This window comes from Petromyzon marinus, chromosome 17 (assembly GCF_048934315.1).
Source record: "Petromyzon marinus isolate PM22_M1 ecotype Great Lakes invasive population chromosome 17, UKy_Petmar_22M1.pri1.0, whole genome shotgun sequence".
In the NCBI taxonomy this organism is placed as follows: Eukaryota; Metazoa; Chordata; class Hyperoartia; order Petromyzontiformes; family Petromyzontidae; genus Petromyzon; species Petromyzon marinus.
The window spans coordinates 10758322-10781223 of NC_133683.1; the positions used below are offsets into that span (position 1 = coordinate 10758322).

At 52.5% G+C, this 22902-nt stretch overlaps 1 protein-coding gene across 13 annotated transcripts in view; it reads left to right on the forward strand.

Moving 5' to 3' along the window:
- The window catches only part of HECTD1 (HECT domain E3 ubiquitin protein ligase 1), an 89166-nt gene that overhangs the window by 62930 nt on the left and 3334 nt on the right, over positions 1–22902 (forward strand). For 11 of the 13 annotated variants that reach the window (XM_076067606.1, XM_076067609.1, XM_076067612.1 and 8 more), the window contains 14 exons: positions 728–861; positions 1904–2060; positions 3359–3581; positions 4589–4646; positions 7988–8170; positions 10358–10571; positions 11891–11973; positions 12831–12958; positions 14677–14878; positions 16967–17101; positions 18324–18943; positions 19723–19801; positions 20686–20779; positions 21275–21425. In XM_076067606.1, coding sequence (XP_075923721.1) covers positions 728–861; positions 1904–2060; positions 3359–3581; positions 4589–4646; positions 7988–8170; positions 10358–10571; positions 11891–11973; positions 12831–12958; positions 14677–14878; positions 16967–17101; positions 18324–18943; positions 19723–19801; positions 20686–20779; positions 21275–21425 — 2461 coding nt within the window. The remainder of the gene's footprint in view (positions 1–727; positions 862–1903; positions 2061–3358; positions 3582–4588; positions 4647–7987; positions 8171–10357; positions 10572–11890; positions 11974–12830; positions 12959–14676; positions 14879–16966; positions 17102–18323; positions 18944–19722; positions 19802–20685; positions 20780–21274; positions 21426–22902) is intronic. The other 2 variants (XM_076067608.1, XM_076067613.1) reach the window with 2 other exon arrangements.

Sequence of the window (22902 nt, forward strand, 5' to 3'; positions counted from 1 at the left end):
AGACGGCGTGTAGTAATATTACTTCGGTTAATTAGACACAGCAGTGCCAGCTTAGTGATACAAATCACTTAAGGTCTTTCATGCAACCAGCCACTTGTTCCTATATGTCTGTTATCGCTTTGCGGGTGCGTGCATGAGCCTGTGTGTGTGCATACCTGTGCAGGTGGGTGGGTGCCCGAGGCTGCCTGTGTGTGTGTGCGTGTCCGAGTAGGTAGGTGGGTGGGTGCGTGCGCGTGGTTGACTCCTGGCCACCGTATCAGAACTGTCTTCTGGGACTTTCCCCTAGATTAATTCGGCCTTGCATGAGTACCCGGTGCGGCGTGTTAAGCGTCAGCGCTGGGGGAGACAAAGCCGGCAGTTTGTGTTGCTGGCCACATCACCTTCCCCTCACGGTGCCGTACCTGCTTCAAGAAGTGCAGTCTAACGGCGCTTAGCCCAGCAGCCTTTGTGCGGGCTGTACGGGAGATGAATGTGTGTTGTGCGTGTGACAGAGAGAGAGAGAGAGAGACGGGGGTGGGGAAGAGACTGGGGAAGAGACTGGTAAAACAAAAATGTTGCTATATTTTTCAATATAGATATATGTATATAGTGATGTCCTGACATGGCTTCCGAGCGACTGTGTAACGGCGCCGTGATATCATCGCACACGTTCAAGGTAAGCCCGCGCGTGTGCTTTACCGCACCGTGTGCGTTCCTGTCCGCATTTCCCCTCCCCCGCCGCCCGCAGACTTTTTGGACAGCTGCCGTGCAGGCACGCTGCTTGCCGAGTTAGAGGACGAGGATGATTTGCCAGAGCCAGACGAGGAGGACGATGAGAATGAGGACGAGAATCGTGAAGACCAGGAGTTCGAAGAGGTCATGGTGCGTGTGTTTTATATTTTGGTGTCGCGTCAAAATGCGGTCCCAGCCAGGTGGCGTTGTGGTTTAAGAGTTCACGAATAATTCCGAAGGTCGTGAGTTCAAATCCTCGTTGAGGGCTCGTTCCCATCGTCATCTTCATCATCATCACCTTTGGTGGTCCATAAAATAGTGGACCACTTTGTGAGATGGCAACGATTAACCTGTGGAGTAGCTCCCTCCCTCCCCCCCACCCCGTCATGGGAATGTGGAATTACCGCCGCTGCCTCAGGGCGAAAAATGTAGATGAGAACTGTCTCATGCTCGTTATGTATAACTTTGTCTCCTCGTTATGATGTTAATTACCAAGTACAGTCTGACACTTTCCATATCGAATGCAGATGTCAATAGCAGCATCGTGATAATAAAAGGGCACTTTGTTTTTTAAAATCTGGGATCAGTAAAATAACTGCCACCTTTGAAATAGTCAACAGTCGTCCACATTAAGACAGGCCTCTGACATGGCAATGTGGAATTTCCACCACCAGCTGCCAGGGCTGTAACACGACGATGTGGGCACTTGCCCTATTTGTATCACCGAGTGGGGGGATACTTTGACTTTGGGTGATAAGGAAAAGACGGGGAGACCTTTTACAGATACTCTCTTGACAACGACACGAGAGATTGGTGCCAGAAAGATGTGGCACTACTTGAGCATGTTGGCACAAGACAGAGGAAAGTGGAAACAAATGACGAAATATGCAGTGGACACTTACGGGTTAGCTGGCCATGGATCGTGATGATGATAACGAAAGCGCTTGGCTGTTTACAACATTCTGAATAAATCTGAATTCTTGACTTAAAGCTTTCGTGACTGCAGGAATTCATATTCTTTGGGTCTTTCGGTAAAGTCACGTAGATAGGTCCAGAGAAATATTTGTTATTTTTTGTTATTTTCTTTGAACCTATATACTTCACTTTACCGAAAGACCCAAAGAATATGAATAAACCTTGTTGAGCGGGTCCGTCTGTCGCGGTGAGATTCTCATCTCCGTTTTGTTTTTAGGAGGAGGAGGAATATGAGGTGCGGAGTGGACGCAGACGCATGTGGGATGACGACTTTGTCCTGAAGCGACAGTTCTCCGCCCTTGTTCCGGCCTTTGATCCAAGGCCTGGTCGCACCAACGTTCAGCAAACCACGGATCTTGAAATCCCACCTCCAGGTAACCGACGCAGTGCAATCTAGACCTGTGTAATGGTGACAATACAGTAATACCCCGGATTTACGTCGTTTCGCAAATGACGTCACTTTACTGTAAGTACCTATGCCTGTTGAACTTCTTTCGCACCGTATGGAGCCATCCGTGCGAATCGGCGGTGCGGGGGAAGGACAACAAACTAAACACGCAAAGTAGTTCTAAAGAAATAATACGACGACCTGATTTGCGTCGCCTCAACCCACACTTCCGTCGCCGACACCATTATCGTCCGTCCTTTCTCGTATCCGTCACCTCCTCGGCCTTCGCCTCCACCCACTACCCTGTAAATGGCTTTCGATTGACGTCGTTTCGATATTCGTCCGTCGCACCTTTCAGGAACGCATCAACCCATGACATAAACCTGGGAATTACTGTCGTAATAATAATAATAATTTAGAGGCCATTGGTAAAACACTGCTGGACGAAGGAGGCCCCTCCCCTCGTCGTGTCCGCTCATGTTCTGGGCACCGGTTCAGATGTCACTCGTCGCTGGTGGATAGCCAATGGCCGGGAATCGAAACTCGGGTGGCCTGATTTGTAGCGCATTGCCGCTAACAGCTGTGCCACAACTCCAGCCTTGGGATTGTTTGGCCTGGACAAATTGTGCAGCCGGGTGGAGCTGTGATTAGGGAACCTGGACTCGGTCAAACGAACGGCCGCGAGTAAAAATGTTGGTCGCAGATGGACTCGATACTGATCTCCCTTATTATGCCCGCCATATAAATGTGGATTTTATGCCCCAGGCTTAAGGGCCGCCGGCGACGATGAATGCTGGGCCCACACTGCGATGGGCGGTTGAGTTTCATGCTGCACAGAGGTGGTAATACCCCAGCCCTACGACGTGGGTATTCACAGTTGGTATATAGTGCGGGAGCTGTGATAGCGCCACGCACGCTATTTTTGGCCTCGTGGATAATATATCGAAGACTTCTTGAGACGTACGATGGAATTGAGAATGTACACGTACAGCCCCTTTTGTCAGTCCACTGCTGGATGAGGGCCTCCCCATGCCGTGCAGGCTATGCGGGGGTTATTTGCCCTTGCCTTATCCTGGCAGATGATGGGAGCATAGATGTTGGGGCATAATAGTGGACGGCAATTAATTTTGCTGCGTAGCCTCCTGCTGACAGCGTGGCACCATAGCAGCCTAGGGCACCTGCTCAACATGCGTGGTGGGCGCCCATCAAAGCCTGCCTGAGAGGTGCGTGACGTACGCGAGGTGTCGAAGCCGTCACCGCAACTCCTTCGTTTGTCGTTTACAGGCACGCCGCACTCAGAGCTGATCGAGGAGATGGAATCGAGCGCCTCTCCACAGCTAGCCATCACTTTGAAAGCCTCGGGCCTGGGAACAACCCAGGATATTGACCTACCCTTCTCGTCTCCGAGAGCCACCATCTTTGCCTGTGTCCAGAAGCTGCTGGAGCAGACGAGCAATGGCGACGTCAAAACGGAAAAACTGAAACGCATCTGGGAGCCCACGTACACGTACGTGTGTCGGCTTGTGCGAGCGCGCCCGTTTCCACGCTCGTGAGCGTGGCAAGGCGGTCGGTCGGGTGGCGCCGGCGCCGTAGCTTTAACGCCACTAGCTCAAAACCGCCATTGGAGTTGTCAATAATAGCAAAATAGGTCGTGCAGCAAAGCCTCACTGGGATCCAAGACGCGTTTTTTTTCGGGAAGGGTTTCTCTTCAATGCCTGTGGAGAGCAAGCCAGAATACCACGGAGTAAACTCGCGACGCGTACGCGGGGGGATGGCAACGGTCCGCACAGATTGGTTTGATGAACCCATCCCTGCAACAGCCGTTTTTCTGGGCCACCACTCACAGCCTGGAAGTCTCACAGTAGCTACCAATATTTAAATGATCCGTCACTAACGTGGTTTGTCATCGTTTTACGATCAGCTAGTGAGGCTTTTCTCGCGCCGGCTTGACAAAAGATCCTCCGCAGCGATTAAGAATCGTGAGCAATCGGGGGGGGCCGCTGCTCCGTCGGCAGCAGAGTAGCAGCAGGGGAGGGCGGCGCATAACTCGTGTGATAGTGACATCGCAGTCAAAATCTTTACTCAGCCTGGGGGAATCTTATGAGTTGTGAAGCTCTTTATTATTCACGGATGTCCAGCAGGAATTCGCCTGCTCGGTGTCTTACACACATGGTGTGGCCACACGTGGTTCTCTTGCATTGGGCGGTTCCATGAACTGAACGAGAGCCGCGTTCGTAAATTCACTCTGACGCCTCTTGCCTTCTTACCATCACCAGCGGTTATATTTACTTATTTTGTGATGTAAAGCGATCTGTGTACCTTGTAGAAAGTCGCTGTCATTTGTTGTAATTATTATCGCGATGTATTAAAATGCATGTAACGTTCATATTCTTTGGGTCTTTCGCTGTATGTAAGCTAAACTTCTTTCGCACCGTACGTAGCCAACCGTGCTGATCGGAGGTGCGGTTTCTTCCCCCCCCCCACCCCCCTCCCTCCGCTCCTCGTCACGTGAAGGATCGTGTACAGCGAACTCAAAACGTCGAACAAAGACAAGGACGACGAGGACAAATCCGTGAGTAGCCCCGTGCTGGCGCGTGTCCCGTGTTTCGCTTCACAAGGCAGCTGCGGCATGCTGCGTGACGTCACGCGGGCTCCTGTTACTCGCCCCCCCCCCCCCCCCCCCCCCCCCTCTAGGCACGGGCTGCCGAGCGTGCTCGTGGACACTGACGACTTTGCAGGCCGAGTTGAACTTTAACCGAAGTGTGCCACCCTTACACCCCCTTTCCTTCCTCCATCCCCCCCCCCCACCACCTTTGACCATCCTCCCGCCCGGTGAATCTGCCGTCCGCGCACTCCTCGGCGCGCGCCGTCTGTGTGCATCGATGCGCGCCTGTCGATGCACACGCTGTCTGAGATGCGTTTATACAGACGTGTATACGCACAAAGACAAAGGTCCCCCGTATAGCCTTAACAACAGACTGTTGGGGCAAGGGCTGTTCGCGCGAGCACCTACGAATGCTGGAAAAGCACACGAGGGGGGTGAGTGGCCAACGCCACGCTTGACCGCCTTTGTCTCCCTCGTTACACGTGTACACGGGCAGACACGTGGTGACATGCGCACACGTACTTTACGCAACACCAGCTGCCATTTGCCACCAAGCGACGGTGACATCTCTGCAGGAACTGTGCCAGGCTAGCTGCAGTTTGAGGCCGCGTGAAAGTGTCGAGGGCTCGCGGGATTTATGGAACGGACCCAGGTGGTATGGGTTGGATGACCGAGATGACTATCGGATGGCACTCCCGTGCTTCTCAATTCGCCACCTTGTGGCTCCGCTCGTTGTTGTGAGCTTCGCTCCTCCGCCCTCCTTTCTTGTTGGAGGGCGGCTGCCTCCAACTGCCCAGTGGCAGCGTCCTTCACGAGCCTCCTCCACAGAGGCTGATGCTGACACTCCTCGTACCAGTCTTCGGAAAGTCCAATCAACTCCAAATGTTCCCGTAACGACATCAGCCCATCTTTTCTCTAGCCCCTTCCGTTCGGCCAAACAGAAGCTGCTTTGGCATGCGGGGTACGTGACCCAGCCAACGGAGCCTCGCCTCGTGGAGGACCTCACCTGATTGGACTGGTCCTGGTGTTTTAACAATCTCGTAGCTCTTTGTACAATCCAGCGTCTTTGAACCCTGGATGGATCGTAGGCAGGCCAAGCCTGAATGTTTAAAGCTGGTACACCTTTTCCTCCAAAGGGATCCCAAGTTTTTTCGCAAGCGTCGGGAAGCAAGTATATGTTGTGGTATTAGTGTTCATATACCGTGTATAGTGAGCATCTTTAAAGGCTGCTACAGCACACGGAGAGGGAGTGGGTGGCCACCACCACAGCCTTTGTTACCCCAGTGCTGATGTTTACACAACAAACCAGGTACTCATTTAAGGCTGAGTCGACCTAGGGGAGGGGCCAGGACCGTTTCAACTATTCGCCGCTGTTATTGCTCGTGAGTGGGAATTCAACTCAACGCGCGGGTTCGCAGTGCAGAGCGCTAAAAACTTCACTGCCCTTTCCCACTTATAGGTGCTCGCTTAACAGCACTTGCTCCAGCAGTCTGTTAAAAGGCTTTATAGGGGATATTTGTCTTTGTGTACAGTATAGCATAGAGTTATGCTATACAACATATACATTTTAGTTCTGGTGTTTATCTTGGTGGTGCTGGCGGTATTAGTAATGCACAGAACATTTACACCATTCATCTCTCTTAAGTCTTCCACCATCTCCCATCTCTTTGAGATCCATTGATCCCAAACATCTCGCAATCCACCAACCGCATCTCTTAGTGCCACAGTGGCGCACAGATGGTTCGGTGGGGTAGCGTTGGTGTCGCTACCCCACCGAATGATTGTTTACCGCTCAGAAAGTCATGCAGGTGCTGAGATGTTTTCTTCCTCACCTGGTACGCAGGAGTTCGTTGGTTCGATCCCATACCCAGACAATGCCTAAGTATACGGAGATCGCATGTTCTCTCCCTCCCTGTGGTGGCCACATGGATTTTCCTCAGTTTCGCCGTCTAACATTTAAAAACATGCGATTGGATTGTTTTGGCTGTTGCTATAAATTCCCACGCATGATGATAAAGCCACTGCGATGAGCAATCGCGTGTGGCCAGGTCGCCTCAGAAAAATAGCTTTTAGCTCAGTGGGCTTTAGCTGGTAAAATAGAATGATTTAGTATTTTTTTGCCCGACGCAGCCATTATCACACAACTTTGACCCTCTCTGCAGTCTCGCAGATGTGACAACAATGATCCCCCGTGTAGCCTGTAACAGACTGTAGGGGCAAGTGCTGTTAGCGAGCACCACCTATGAAGGCCGGCACGGTACACGAGGGGGTGGGTGGCCAGCACCACGCCCGACCGCCTTTGTCTCCCCAGTGGCGATGTTTGCACATCGCACCAGGTACTCATTTGAGACTGAGTCGACCTAGGGGTGGCCCAGGACCGTTTCAGATAATCGTCACCGGTGGCACGCGCGCGCACACACAGTGCGTACCCCTGCACGTGATTTTGAAAGCAGGCGTCGCCCCTTCTCCTCTTGGCCCCACCCACTTCCTGTTGTTCCCACCCACTTCCCACTAGTCCCACCCACTTCCCTCTGGCCCTGCCCACTCCCCCGCCAGCCCCACCCCTCCTCCATTGCCCCCCTCAACCCGCTCACCCACCCACAAACCTGTTGGCCCCCGATTAATTATGATCAATTCCATCAAACACGCTTTGTCGCATATTTATTTGAGAGAGAAAAAAAACTACAGAAGTAAATAACTTTTTTTTTTTACAGTTTTCATGCATCTGGACAGCTTTTATTTTTGATATCGGTATTCGCACGGTGTACCCTGTGGACGCGAAATCCTCCGCACAGCAGAGACGCGTACGTACACGCGGAATATTACCGCTGACCAGATACAGGAGAAACGCCGTCTCGTCTCTAAGAAATAAGCCAAGACGCAAGAGAACTAAAGTAACGCACGAGAGGGGGTCTTGTGGCTCGGTGCCCTTTGACCTTTAGGTGTTGTAAAAAAAAACGCCAGGTTACGGCACACGCTGCCGGCCCGGCGCGATTGATAGCGTTCAGGAGCTGGTGGTCCGGAAGTCAAGTGGTGCGTGGGAGCATTTCACCCACACTGCATCGGAGTGGTCGCAGATCGCACCCCCGATGAGCACGGTTGGCTTAGTACGGTGTAAAATAAGTTCAGCATACTTACATAGCAGGAGTAGAAGGCGCAGCAGCCATCAGCAGTTGTCCATCCTCCCAGCGCCAAACCAAGGGGGTGGTTCCCCTCCTGGCGCAGAGCTCCCTTTCCATTCCCAGCCCTTGACAGCAGCTGTCAACTCTTGCCGTGTTGTTGCCTGTTATTGTTGTCTTCCCCCGTAGGGTTGCTGGTCTGTGGAATATGTGGAGCGCTATCTGGGCACTGATCACCTCCCCAAAAACGAACTCATAACGTTCTTGCAGAAAAGTTGTGACACTCATTTTTTACGGACGTGGAAGTTAACAGGTGCAAGCAAGAACATTCGAAAGAACCGCAATTGCTCGCAGCTAATTTCCGCGTACAAGGTATGAAAAGACTACCGTGTCCTTGATTTAATAACGTCTAAAGCTAGAAGCGACGTAAATAAAACAAACGGCTCGAGCTCTTGTGAATACATTCTTGTACATAAACTGTAGCCGGGCTGTGTGTGTCTGCCTGGGGGGGGGGTCGCATGACACGAGAGCTGTAAGCTTTGTCATTAGCAAGAAGAGGAAACGTCAGGTTTCATTTGCTATGTGGCGAGCACCCCTTGCACTGGAATAAATGCCGATGTCTTCTCACCCAGGGGGCTTAATTTCTCACTAAATGTGTTCTGGATCACGAGTGGATAGGAGGGGGGAGGCATGTGACTGGGAGCCGCCGTCCAGAGCGAGAGGCAAACTCGACGCGGTGTGCCTGTCGAAAGGGATTTTTTTCTGGCTCACTGACCCGGACACACCCAACCTGAAATTAAGCCCTGGTGCCAACCAATGTGAATGAGAGAGGCAATTTGTCTGTGTTCGGAACTTTAAAAAGGTGTGCACACGTCACGCACCGGAGATCGTTTCATGACGGTCGGTCGCTTTGCCACAGAATCCGCCTCTGCGCGAGAGCTCCAAATGAAACCTGAAACCTGTCTCCGTCACATGTCATATTGCGATGTCAGTGGCGCAATCAGAATCTACTGGATTCGAGGTTTAAAAGCAACAACAACAAAAAACAAAGAGCAAAATTATCGTGATCGAGCGGGGTCGCCCCTTGGGTCGCGTCAACGAGCGACCCTGCTTGGTCATCTTCAGCCGAGCGCGTGTCAGGACCTGTGAAATGCAGAGGTTGACCGAAACCCTCGGTCAGCCTCTGCTCCTCAAACGGGAAGTTTCTGCTTCTCCACAACTGCCCCCCCCCCCACCACCCACCCACCCACCGTCTGGAATTCCCTACCGTAAAGCACCTTGTTCACACCGCCAAATCCCCTCACCCTGTTCCAAGTCTCGGGTCCTCCTCCTCCTACTATGATTGTCTCTCTGCGAAATCCTTGATCATACCCTCGCCAAACCGTTTATCTCGCTTCTCTTTGCTCTAGCTTCCTCCCCTCCCCCCTCCCAAACCCTCTCAGTGCCTTCCCCTAAAGAAACACTTCTTACTGCCAGTCCCACCGACACACGGCTGCCCCCCTCCCCTATTTGTTACACCGTCATAGGAGAGGTGCCACTGTGGCTCGGAGATGTTAATTACCTCGCCTGGTGTGCAGGAGGTCGCGGGTTCGATCCCGACCCTTGATGCCTGTTGTATATTTGGAGTTTGCATGTTCTCCCCGTGGTTGCGTGGATTTCTGTCCGGGGTCCTCCGGTTTTTCCCTCTACGTTTAGAATGAACATGCGTTCTGAATATTCGGCTATCAGTTTGCACGTGACGACAAGCCGCTTGACTGCTCTATCATTTGTGGCCAGTTCACTTCTGAAAAAGAGCCATATAGCTCGGTGGGCTTTACTTGGTAAAAATAAAAATAGGTTACAGTTTTTTTTTTAATAAACGGTTTCATTCAACGCCTTGGTCGTGTCAGGGTGTGCTGGGCGACAGTGCTGACGCATCTATCATGCCATCCCTCGCTCGCGTCATTACAGCTGCTGACCGGTGGGCAACCTTTGCCCCATCGTGCCTTTTGCGTGCGCACGGCGGTAGTGCATCGCTTCCTACGCCGTCCCTCTAATCCACCAACCTGGGTTCGGTTCCCGGCCACGGGTAACCGTCGGTGGCGAGCGCCGTCTGAACCTGGTCTGTGCCCTCCCTGGTCACCTGGTGGCGCAGTGTGCAAACAGCAGCACCGGGCCCCGATGGCTTTTCTCGTGCGTCCAAGCCTGCTTTTAACCCCTCGCATGCAGCGCTGAAACATTGTTGCACGTGCTTTCCGTGGTCAGGTCTGGAAGATCTGTACACGGCAGCAATGTGCATTCACTCAGAAATGATGACTTATCAATTGCTTTATGTAATGAAACGATAACCGTCTTGTACAAGGTAATGTAATGTGTATCCATGCCAAAGGTATAATTCCAGGTCGCTCGCACGAAGGGCTGCGTCCAAAGGGTTAAGAGGCGCCCAATAGTCGCACCGGCGCTACACCGCTTGTTGCTTCCGTGTTGACGAGTGGCGCTCGCGAACGGCGATCAAGGCGGCGTCGTGCGGCATTGAGGGATGACCGCCCGCCCGACTTGTGACGTTTCTCTCCGTTCTAGGAGTTTTGTGGGCAGACGTACAGGACGTGCCCTGCGTCCCACAAACCCGCCGTGCGGCTGCACGACAATCAGATCTTAAGTCTTCCCTGTGAGCAGCCTCAGGCCAAGGCCGGCTCTAGTCAGAACATGTGCGCGGTGGAGGACGTCCTACAGCTCCTGCGAGTTCTCTACAGCATCGCCAAGGACCCGTACTCCAGCTGCAGCCACGGCATGGGTGAGCGTCACGCGGCGGGCACGGGAAACCTGGCCGTGCGGCGCCGTGGCCAGGATGGGGGTGGGGGGAACGTCCTCCTTACTAAGGGCCGAATCAAGGTTTCCACACGTCACGCACACACCTCGGCTTTGTCCATTGATTGAATAAAAATAGACGCTTGTGGACCTGAGCATGAAGCGGGGGCCCTTGATTTGACAGGATGTTCCCTCGAGTATCGGATTTGTTAGGCCTGAGACGCTTGCAGTGAGGTCTGTGTTGTAGGCAGTCGGGCACATGTGGCTGTGGGCCGGAGAAAATGTTCAGTGGAAAGATAATGGCAAAGGTGATTGGGCACAGTGCCAGCCAAAATCACTGCTTCGTGTGCCATGCATTGATTGCTATGCTGCTGCACGTGGTCGCCTGTAATCCAGCACTGTGGTGGCAGCAGCAAGGATTGGTCGATCACACAAATGTGAAAATCCCTTCCCGTGGGTGCCAAGGAGATGCCACACCCTGGCTCCCCAGGAGAAGGCAATACAGCAGTTGGACTATTTTCCATCTGTTTCCATCTGAATGGGGGATTGTGTTATAGTTATTTAACTATAACACGGTAAAATCATCCAAAAAGTTATTTTAGTTTAGATTTTATTTCGGTTAATTGGCTAAAAGTGTCTTGAAATAAAAGCCCAATGCAGGACCTTCCTGAAAGAGACTCCTACAACTTAGTGTGGCTTTCCTGGAGAAATAAATAATTATTATTAAATTTATAATTTAAAGCTTTCGTGACTGCAGGGATTCATATTCTTGGTTCTTTCGGTAAAGTCACGTAGAAGGGAACACAATAAAATAATACAAATATAAAACAATAAAATTCTCACGACGTTTCGACTGCAACACGAGCAATCATCATCTGATGATGATTAGTTACTACTTCAGCCCACCGGTGTGTGGGAGAGTAAATCCACAACATTTACAATTTGAGTAGTCCGACGTTTCGCTGGTAATCACATCAACCAGCATCGTCGGGCGATTTGCCAGAATTCTGGCAAATTTGTTTACGGGAAAAACCTTACTGGCTGTCGGGTAGGTAGTGGGTTACGACACATTTATACTTACCCAATCTAACCCAAAAACCTTTCTCATTAATAATGTTTGTTCGCGAAAGCCTACGTGTTGAACGGACGATCTCTTGCCGATGTGGGTTAAGGCCGCTCGTTCCGAGCTGTCCAGTGCGAGCGCCAAAGCTTCGTCGTCGCGTGTCCGGGGGCGGGGGGGGGGTTTGTGTGTGCCAGAAATGTGTCCACGTTCGTTTTTCACGAAATGTTTCGTCTTCCCTGCAGAAGGTCTCGGCCAGAGCTTCAACGTGTCTGCGGAAGAATTCGCGAGTAAGAAGTTAACGACCAAAATATTGCAACAAATCGAGGTGCCTGATATTCACTCCTCTCCCACCCACCCACCTCCCTCGCCCAGTTTTCTTCTGTGCGAAGTCGTCAACATTTGTCGCCTCACAGAGAGATGGGACCCCCACCATAGCAATGTGCAATTTCCACCATTGGCTCAAGGCCAGCAGCCAAGAAGATTTGGTAGTCCCTCCATATCATTGGAGCAGGGAGGTGCATTTTATTTTAGTTTTCTGTTCATTGCAAAAAAAATATATATTTTTTTTACGTGAATGTTTGAAATTGTGAATAGTATCTTTTTGTCATGAAATGTTTTGATTGCATTTAAATCGCACTTCTTAGTGTTTACAGGGTGGCTTTATGAGTACCGATTACGCGAGGTTTCAGAAATAACTCGATCCGTATGTGTGTTTATTGAACTTATTTCGTGCCGTTCGTAGCCAACCGTGCTAATCGGAGGTGCGGGGAGATCCGCGAGTGGTCTGTTAAAAATAACATCGTCTGGTGACTTTATTATTTGATTATGTTTTTAAATCAACAAATGTTTTATTGAACTTGAGAAATAACAGCGCAATGTTGTGACTGTGTATCATGATCTGTAGGCTGTGTATCATGATCTGTTGGCCGTGTCCTCACATTAACCCAAGTTGCCGACATGATCCATTGCAACCATTTCGAATGTTCCAGATAGAACGACCAAGACTCGATGTACGAAACGCACCGTACAGGCGAGGCGGCGAAATCAATTCGCATATCAAACGTTGACGACTTCGACCGTGACCAGTTCGCCGGGGTCACGTCGAGGAGCGGGTGAATCGCCACGCGCCCGCTTTGTCAGCCGGGCACCGGTCTCACCCGCCCCGCCCGTCTCTGTCCGCAGGAGCCGCTGGCGCTGACGAGCGGCGCGTTGCCCGACTGGTGCGAGCAGCTGACCAGCAAGTGCCCCTTCCTCATCCCCTTCGAGACGCGGCAGCTCTTCTTCACGTGCACCGCGTTCGGCGTGTCGAGGCGAGTCGCGCTGGCCCACTGCCGTCGCGCGGGGAGATCGGAGATCTGCGTCGTGGCGCGCGGCAGTCGCTGCTCGCCCCCCACCCCCCTCTCCACGCGTTCGTGGTGTCATCGCCGCTGGACCGAGCTGGTAGCCGTAGTCGTGCAGACTCTCGGGGGTCCCACAACGCTGGGACTTAGAGGAGGTTCCCTTTTGCCACCACTGTCAGTTTGGAGTCGAGACGGTCGATTGTTATAGAACTTGTCTGTGATGGGGGTCTTAATACACTTTGCCCAGGCGGTTGGCAACCGAAATAACAAGAAGAGCCTTTTTTGCTTCGAATTCGGTAAAAAAAAAACCGCCGTTATATTTAAAGAGCTGCAGCGTGCGTGAATACGAGCGACGGTGGTCCTTCATAAATAACGTCACGAAGCAGTCCTTAAAAAGAGCCACAGCTTGCCGACGCCTGCACTAGACCAACAGTGGCCATTATTACGCGGATTGCTAAATATATAAACATTTTTTGTGGATCTCGGGGCAAATGTGTACGGACTCTTCAACATAAGCTGACAACGTTGCCAAGTAAAAAAAAATCCCCGACTAAGAATTCGTATATAAAAATAACTAATAATAACTTCTACCAATAGATGGCGATAGTACTTTGTCTTGTGTTTTTGTTGGTCATAGCTTTGTGGTGGATCGCAGTGCCTGGTGGATTGGCTACGGCAGCACTAGACTGTCACATTGCTCTCTCGTGGTCTCCCTAGACCGAGACGTTCCCAACCTTTTTGGTGTTCGGGGGGACCTCTTTTCAACCTCCAGACATTTTGCGGATCACCCCACACGCTGCTGCTTTTTTAACATACACCGTTATGTATGGAAATATAACGCAATAACTAAGACATGATATGCGCTCGGTGATGATTTGTAATGCACCCACCTTAAATTGTACAAATTATTTTTTATTCCCTCAAGAAATACATTTGCGGTGCGTAGCAGGACATGTGCGAGAACGTGATTTATATTAACGAGATGGCTGGTTGCTGTTTCTCCTGTCTCCAAAGACAAGTTTGGGGCGATGACAGTTTTAGCCTTAAAATCTGATTCCGCCGTGGTTCCTGAGCGAGCGTGAGTGTCGTGCGGCGTTGCCTGCGTTGACCGTGAGTGACGTAGCGGCGGCGTTGACCGTGAGTGACGTGGCGTTGCCTGCGTTGACCGTGAGTGACGTGACGTTGACCGTGAGTGACGTGGCGTTGCCTGTGTTGACCGTGAGTGACGTGACGTTGACCGTGAGTGACGTGGCGTTGCCTGCGTTGACCGTGAGTGACGTGACGTTGACCGTGAGTGACGTGGCGTTGCCTGTGTTGACCGTGAGTAACGTGGTGGCGTTGACCGTGAGTGACGTGGCGTTGCCTGCGTTGACCGTGAGTGACGTAGCGGCGGCGTTGACTGCGTTGACCGTGAGTGACGTAGCGGCGGCGTTGACTGCGTTGACCGTGAGTGACGTGGCGTTGACCGTGAGTGACGTGGCGTTGCCTGCGTTGACCGTGAGTGACGTGGCGGCGTTGACCGTGAGTGACGTGCGGCGGCGTTGCCTGCGTTGGCCGTGAGTGATGTGGCGTTGACCGTGAGTGACGTGGCGGCGTTGACCGTGAGTGACGTGGCGTTGCCTGCGTTGACCGTGAGTGACGTGGCGGCGTTGACCGTGAGTGACGTGCGGCGGCCGTGCTGTGCGCAGGGCCGTGGTGTGGATCCAGAACAAGCGCGAGTCGGCCGTTGACCGCGCGCGCGTGAGCTCGTCGGCGCGCCGCGACGACCCCAACGAGTTCCGCGTGGGGCGGCTCAAGCACGAGCGGGTGAAGGTTCCGCGCGGGGAGTCCCTCATGGACTGGGCCGAGAACGTCATGCAGGTTCACGCGGAGCGCAAGTCCGTGTTGGAGGTACGGTGCAACCCCGCGTGACCCCCCCCGGACCCCCTGCCAGTACACGACATTATTAGCTGCGGACTAGTGTGCTTGTATGTATGTGGAACTTCTTTCGCACCGTACGTAGCCAACCGCGCTCATTGGTGGTGTGGGTGGAGGACAACAAACTAAACACAAAAAAGCAGTTCTAAAGAAATGAGTTTTGTCAATCGACATGATGATGATGATGATTTAAAAGTGCATAGGTCCAGTGGCTTCCTAATGTCCGACGGAAGAGCGTTCCAGGCGGCCGCAAGAGCGCATCGGAAAGCGAAGCAATGAGGTGGCCGTCTTTGTTTGATGACTCGTGTTTAAACATTGAGTCTTTTATGGTTAAACACTGTCGAAGCGCAGGCTTAAAGATATGCAACGTCAAGGGGGCCAGCAAACATACAGGACCACCGGCAACAATGCGGGAAAACTGCCTCGTGTAGCTCGTAGCGGAAACGTCTTCATCCAAATGATCGTTAAACGTTGTGCGCACCGCTCGCGTTCCGAAGCGGTGATCGATTTGGCCACGTTTTGTTCCACGTGACAGCTTTATGAATTGGCTGTGTCGACACACATTTTACTCGTGCGTTTCGACCCAAAAAATGGGTTGCGGTCCACGACGTTGTTTGCGAAAGCCGACGCGTCCTTAAAGCACCATCGGAGTTGTAATATATCAGATCGAACACGTTTGGTGAATTCCGCAAGGTTATTATAAGTGCTTGTGGGGTAGGGGGGGGGGGAGGAAGAGACGATAACAGGAGGAGAGAATTCCAGAGTGGAGCTGTGCAAGGCGAAGAAGCAGAGGGGGGGGGGAGAAGAGTGAGATGACCAGCAGCTCGATACTTGAAAGCGCAGTGCGGATGAGACAGTAGGGCAGTGTTCTTCATTGCAAGGCCCGCGGGCCACTGGTGGCCCCTTGGTGGCCTTTAGTGCGGTCCCCTGACGTGCGCCCCCCCCCGACACAATACACAACAACAACACGTGACAACACCCCCGTCGTGCTGTTGTCAAACCCCAACGGTTTCGATGTGTAGGCCTGTCTGCGAAAGTGCCCCCCGCCTCTCCTGATACTTGATGAAGAACACTGCTGTACACTGTCTCCAGGAAGTGGGCACCAGCGGTTCCACCCCTCCCTTCTCCGCCACTTCGCTGCTCCGTGTCGATGAATTTGTCGCAATTCTGGTTCACTCCCTTGTTTGTCTTCTTGCCTGTGTGTTCTGCTCTGCCCGTGTCTTTTTTGTTACTTACCCCTCCTCACTTGTTTGCGTCTTGTGCACACTGCGTTTAATTTCGCGGTTGATTCCGCCTTGCCAACGCCTTTTCCTCCATCGTTCGGTCACATTCAGTCTGACCCATGAGCCTACGGGAATAGTAAGCACGAATCTTCCACAAACATAGCACGATAGAAAATATAACGTAACAATCCAGTGAGTGCACTTTGACTAATGATTCTTTTTTGCTCATTCCCTCAATCAATCGTCACGTGTCCGCGAGACCACCAACTTACAGGAGTAAACATACACGTGCCATGTCAACAGTTCGAGAACTTTAAAGTGTTGATATTCTACGCAAGCTGCACAATAAACATCCTCGTCCTATGCTGCAGGCCACCGGCCTAATGTTAAGAATGACATTGGACTGGTGGCCAGCAGCATGGACGATAGAAACTAGTTTTTACAAAGGTACAAAACCTCGTTTTATAGCCTAATTAGAATTCCCTCCCATCGTCGCTTTTCCCCGGGCTCTTAAAATCATGCTCAATTCAAGAAACGTTGACTTCCTTATCTCCTTATCTGTCACGTCCTTGTTTTGTTCCTGTGTTCTTCGCAAATGGGTTCCGAAAAATACAACTGTACGTTTTAGTAATATCCATATAATTGTTTTATGCGGGCCAATATCCCCCCCCCCACCCCCGCCCCCCTGCTCCCCCGACCCCCCATGACCACGGATGATCGAGTGTAATCACTGCACAGAGAAACGCGTCTCAAAAGTCAGTCTCGACGGCGCCATGGGGGTGCGAAGAGTTTCTGAGCTGTGACCGTGGTCTCTTGTTGACTCGCTCCGTTTCTCCAGGTGGAATTCATTGGCGAGGAGGGCACGGGGCTGGGTCCCACGCTGGAATTCTACGCCCTCGTGGCCGCAGAGTTCCAGAGGAAGAGCCTGGGAATGTGGCTGTGTGACGACGACCTTGCCAATGCTCAGAACCTGGTAGGTGCCCCCCCCTCCCCCCCCCTCCCCCCCCGCGTCCTGTGCCCACCGTTAATAATTTCCCGCATGCAGAAGGCGTCTTGACAAAGCGGCCGTGGATGCTGCTGCTTGGTTCGGGGAACGTCGTCGGCTTAGAAAGTTTACAGCGATAAAGAAGGGCAACGCTTATGGGGCCCTGCGGTCAGACCCCCCGGGTGAGCTTTGCGAAGTCTTGCGCAACTTTCTGCTGGTGAGATTGAGGGCAAACAAAAAAGAAATGGAAAGGGAGGAAAAAAGACGTGAGCATCTTGTGGTTTAATGCACTTTTGAGTGCTTCGGTTGGCAAGGAACAGACAAAGCATGGCACTTTGCAAGAAAACGAGGGACCGGAATGGATTGAGATCCAAGGCTCTGGACCCCCCCCCGGCATTGGGAATGACACGTGTGACGACGCTGTAGTCACTACTCCTGCTGGATAGCACCGTGGTCAAGTCGTTTTGACTCACGGAGTGGAAAGTGTGCGAGTTCCAATCGCTGTCGGGAATGAACTCGAGTCCGTGCCTGTAGGGTTTGATGTGACGAGCGAGGGCGCTGTCCGAGGTAATCGAAGAAGCTCTTCGTGCTCGAATGACAAGGGCGCGGTGTCAAGCTCCATTGGCAGCGCAGAGCTTCTGGTGGAAATTCCACATTCCCATGGTGGGGCCAGTGTTGAATTCCCACAAAGTGGTGTTTATTTTATTGACTGCGGAAAGAATGATTATTGGTTCAGTCAACCCCCGAGCAGGATTTGAACTCGAAACCATCCGATTGCGAGTCTCCACGCTCGTAATGCCAGCACCGTCTGCACGGTTACTCATCACTTTTTGAGGAACAGTGACACTAAGAGAAAACCTACTTATTTTAAGTGTTGGGCTTGTGCCGTGTTTAACATTGTAGTGAATATAGTAGTAGCCTGTAGAGGCTTCCGTGGGGATAACACGAAAGAACCCATTGCATACAACGTACAAATCTCACGACGTCAATGTTTACACGTTCAGTTCGACGTGTGTACATCACAAGCTTAAGCGAAATGATATTAATCCATGGAATCACTGGATCCGTTACGCCTCTTAACTGACAACGACGACGATGATGGTGACGACAACGTTGACACGGTGAGCTCGTATCGATCCACCGCGGTCGGTCGCTCACCACTGTTGGCCCCCCCCCCCCGCGCCCCCCCCACCACCCCTCCCAACATCAGCAGGTGGACCTCGGCGACGGCGTGAAGCCGCAGGGCTTCTACGTGCAGCACCTGAGCGGCCTCTTCCCGGCGCCGCTCCCGCAGGACAGCGAAGAGGTGGAGCGCGTCGTCAAGCTCTTCTTCTTCCTCGGCATCTTCCTCGCCAAGTGCGTGCAGGACAACCGCCTGGTGGACATCCCCCTGTCGCGGCCCTTCTTCAGGCTCATGTGCAACGGCGACGTCAGCGGCGCCGCGTGCAAGCCGCTCTACGAGCACGGCGACCCGCACGACGGCGACCTCCGGCCGTGCGAGGTGGCCTCCGAGGCGTCGCTCGAGGAGGGTCCCCCCGACACGCTGTCGGTCGGCAGCCTGGAGGACGACTCCAAGTCCGAGTTCATTCTGGACCCGCCGAAGCCGCGTGCGCCCGCGTGGTTCCACGGCATCCTGGGCTGGGAGGACATGGCGGTCATCAACCCTCACCGCGCGCGCTTCCTCAAGGAGCTCAAGGAGCTGGCGATCAAGCGGAAGCAGATCCTCGGCAACAGGTCCCTGTCGGAGGACGAGCGCAACACCATGCTGCAGGAGCTCATGCTCAACAACTCGACGGGCACGGGAACTCCGGTGGCCATTGAAGACCTTGGGTACGAGATGCGATTTTTTAAAAAGTTGTTTGTGTCTCCCGCGGTGCCCGGTTTACATTCGCCGTGACGTTCGCGGTTTGGCGTTTTAAGGCTGTGCGGTGTGGGGGTGCGGGGGGGGGCCGGGGGGGGGGGGCGTTCTCCCTCTACGCCGCTCCGCTCGGCCAGATTTCCGAGTGAATCATTCAACTCGCGGCACAGCGGCGGGGGAAGCACCAGCGAGCGAGGATGGTGATAGGGTGGAAGATGACGACGGTGAGGAATGTTTGACGGGGACATATGTGCTGAATGTATGTTGAACTTGTTTCGCACCATACGTTGCCAACCGTGCTAATCGGTGGTGCGGCGGAAGGACAACAAACTACGGTTCTCTGCGTGAGTCTGTAGGTCTCTCTGTGAGTCTGTGGGTTTTCTGTGTGAGTCTATGTCTGTATGTTGAACTTCTTTCGCACCCTACCTAGCCAATCCCGCTAATCGAAGGTGCGGGGAATCGGAGGAGGTGCGGGGTGCTTGTTTTTGGTGGCCAGGTGCAAGCGGTCTCTCTTCGTAAGCGAGCACTGGGGGGGGCAGCGCCCATCTCCTGTTGAAGCAGCTGAGCTACCGGTTTGAAATTCTGCGTTGCTATTTCAGTCGCCAGCCTCGACCTCGGCCTGAGAGCATAATCGCTGGCGATTAATCCCTTGGTCGTTTCTGGGCAATGGATCGTGATGTCGGTCGCGAAATCCGACGTGCAATCTGCTGCCAACTGGGAAAATCTCCGCTCTTGTTTCCTCCCCCCGCAGGTTAAACTTCCAGTTTTGCCCGTCGTCCAAGGTGCACGGCTTCGCCGCCTACGACCTCAAGTCTTGCGGGGAAGACGAGGTGAGCGCGGCGCTCGTCGGCGGCGGCGATCATGAATGAACTTCAAAAAATGCAAACGGCTCTGATTTTGATTTTGTTTACGTAGGCGTTCACGACCAATTGTTATGAATCGTAATTGGTTTCTTCTGGGTCATGTCGGGGCCCGGCGTTGGCCAATTAGCTCCTGAACAACAACAACAACAACAACACATTTCCACGCGCATGGATAGAACGGAACAACTGCATGAGCGCCTTGGCGAAATGTCCAAAATAAGTGGGGAGCATCCTGGACCTTGCCGCTCTGCAAACGCAGCGAGGCACGGTCCATGAGCCACATCGCCAGCGAGTGCCCAGTGCACGCAGCTCCCGGAGGGACAGCTGTAGCGGCAACAGCAGCGATCGTCTCACCTCAACATAGAGCCGTGATCAAGTTTCGCCGGAGAAAGAGCCTTCTTCGAGCATACATATGTACGTATGGTGGACTTCCTTTGCACCGTAGGTAGCAAGCTGTGCTAATCAGAGGTGCCGGGGGAAGGACAGCAAACTAAACACAAAAACGGTTCTAAAGGAAATGCAGTTCTTAAGAAATGGCAAGTATGTCTAAATTATACGCCCAGGTTTAAGTTTGTAAGCCATGTGATGGCCTCGGGAATTTCCATACACAGAGAAGAAGAAGAAGGAGGAAGAGGAGGAGGAGGAGAAGGTGAAGAAGAAGGTGATGAAGAAGAAGAAGAAACGACGATAAGAAGAAGAAGCCGTCGCCAACCGGCATTAACCACCGTGGCGCTTACAGCCAAATAAACCCCCATAGCCCGCGTGACATGGGGAGTGGATTAACAAGAGGGGGGACCGTACTTGTACGATAATAGCAACAATAATTGTTACATCTCAATTTTCCCCGGCAGATTGTGACGTTGGAGAACGCCGAGGAGTACGTGGACCTGATGTTCGACTTTTGCCTCCACTCCGGCATTCGGAAACAAGTCGACGCCTTCAGAGGTATAAGTTCTTGCTCGTCCGTCTAGGCTAATGCCATTATTGACGTGACAATGCACGTACAGTATAACGATACCGTGCGTCAATAAGACGCTTGCCGACAACGAGACGGAAGGCCGTCGATAAAACGGTGAGAGATAGGTGGCGTGAAGATTGGTGGTAAATTTTAAACGGTTGTTAGCTTTAGGGGAAAGTGACTAAAGATCAACACGCGTAGGCTTTCACCCCCAGTATTGCTATTCATCACAGACTTTTGGCTCGATCGCGCGAGTAAAATGTGTTGTGTCGTCGACCCTCCTCCAACCGACGCGGCCGATTAATAAAGTTGTCGCCTGAACAAATGCGGCCAATTAATTTCAGATTTAGCAAGTTAAATATTTAAAATGATGAATAAACAATAGCGGTTAGTTTTACGAGCGTCGCGCGTCGCTTTTGTCCGTCGCGTCGTTCTCAACGCACGCGCGCGCGCGTGTCACTGCCGCCGTGTCTCCTTGCAAGACGGCTTCAACCGCGTGTACCCCATGGAGAAGCTGAGCTCCTTCAGCCCCGAAGAAGTGCAGCTCATCCTGTGCGGGGACCAGTGTCCGTCGTGGACGGCGGACGACATCACCAACTACACGGAGCCCAAGCTGGGATACACGAGGGAGAGGTGAGCGTGTCTACTCCCACCCTCCCCGCCCTGCGCACACCGCCGTGAGGTGACGCTCGCCTCCATTGGAGGTCAGCGGGGGCAGCGGTTAAAAGTTCCGCGGTAAGGAATTGTCGTCTCCATCCATCCGATGACCGCCGTTGACTTCCCACAAAATGGGACGAATTTTTGTCGACTCTGGAGGGATGATTGGGCCAAGATCAGAACTCGTAAGCCCTCGCATTCCGACTCAAGTACTTTAACCACAGCGCCACCATTCCGCACGAAGGGATTCGACACCCCCCCCCCCCCCCGCCACATACTCTCCATACTGGACATCTGTGAAAAAGAGCTTCATAGCTCATTGGATTCCCCGAGTATAAATACATATTCTGATTCTAATATCCCATGACGATTCATTTTCTTATTCTTCCACCTTGTAGCGCCACGTTCAGTGCGCTCTGCCCACTGAATGTACCCCCCCCCCCTCCCCCGGCTAGAGCCCATGCCCATTGAGATGCGTGTTTCTTTTACGAGGAAGCTCTGGTCGCAAACGCCAATGTCCCATGTTAGTACAGAAAACAACGAACACGGTTGGTAAATGACAGACAAAGATGCGTCACACGTTCGTCGTCCCGGGACGAAATACATTTTTATTTGGGGCTGTTCGTCAGGGCAAATCCGAAGCAAAATCGCGTGAGACCGAAAAACACACGGGACCCTGAAAGCAGTTCCGACGAACGACCTGCAGAGATTCAGACTTCCCGCAGCTGTAGCCGCACTCGGTTCGAAATTGTTAAAAAGTAAATAACGATTCATTTTACGCAGCGTCGTCGCTCGTGGAAATTGCGTCTCACAATTGCCGAGTAGAAACCGCAGATCCAAGCTGCAAAGGCTGCCAAGTCGGTAAGTCGGCGCCAGTGATTCCTTTGTAGTTCCCTGTGTATGAAGAGGTGTTTGGCCAATGGTGAGGGTTTTTTACATTGAGAGAGAACCAGAACATCCGGACAAAACCAATGCATGCGAGGGGGAAACACTTTACAGGGTGTCCCCAAAGTCTGGAATCATAGGAAAGACTAACACAGCTCTTGAGTTATTGGCCCGCGGTCTGGATGCAGTCTGTTAAATTCAACAGCGACCTCCCCCCTGACTCCGATTTCCTAGGAGTAGAATTATCTGGACTCGTTCTTGCTTACTCAGACATCTTGGGCCTGCAGAAATAAAAAAAAAATGAATTATTTATTTTTCACTACGATTCCAGGCTTATGGGCCACCCTGTATGTCCCATAGAGAAGGTGACAGATGATAATAGTCCAAACTTTTCTGTAATACATTCTGCTGGCAAGCCAGGGCATGGCACTTCCTCAATGTCCACGGGGAGGATAATCTCGCAACATTTGATCATTCGTGCTGCCATCCACCAACCCGCGCCGCTACTACCGCACTGCTGGATTGGAGGCAGCCACGTGCAGCGTTAGCCACCGCCGCCGCCGCCATC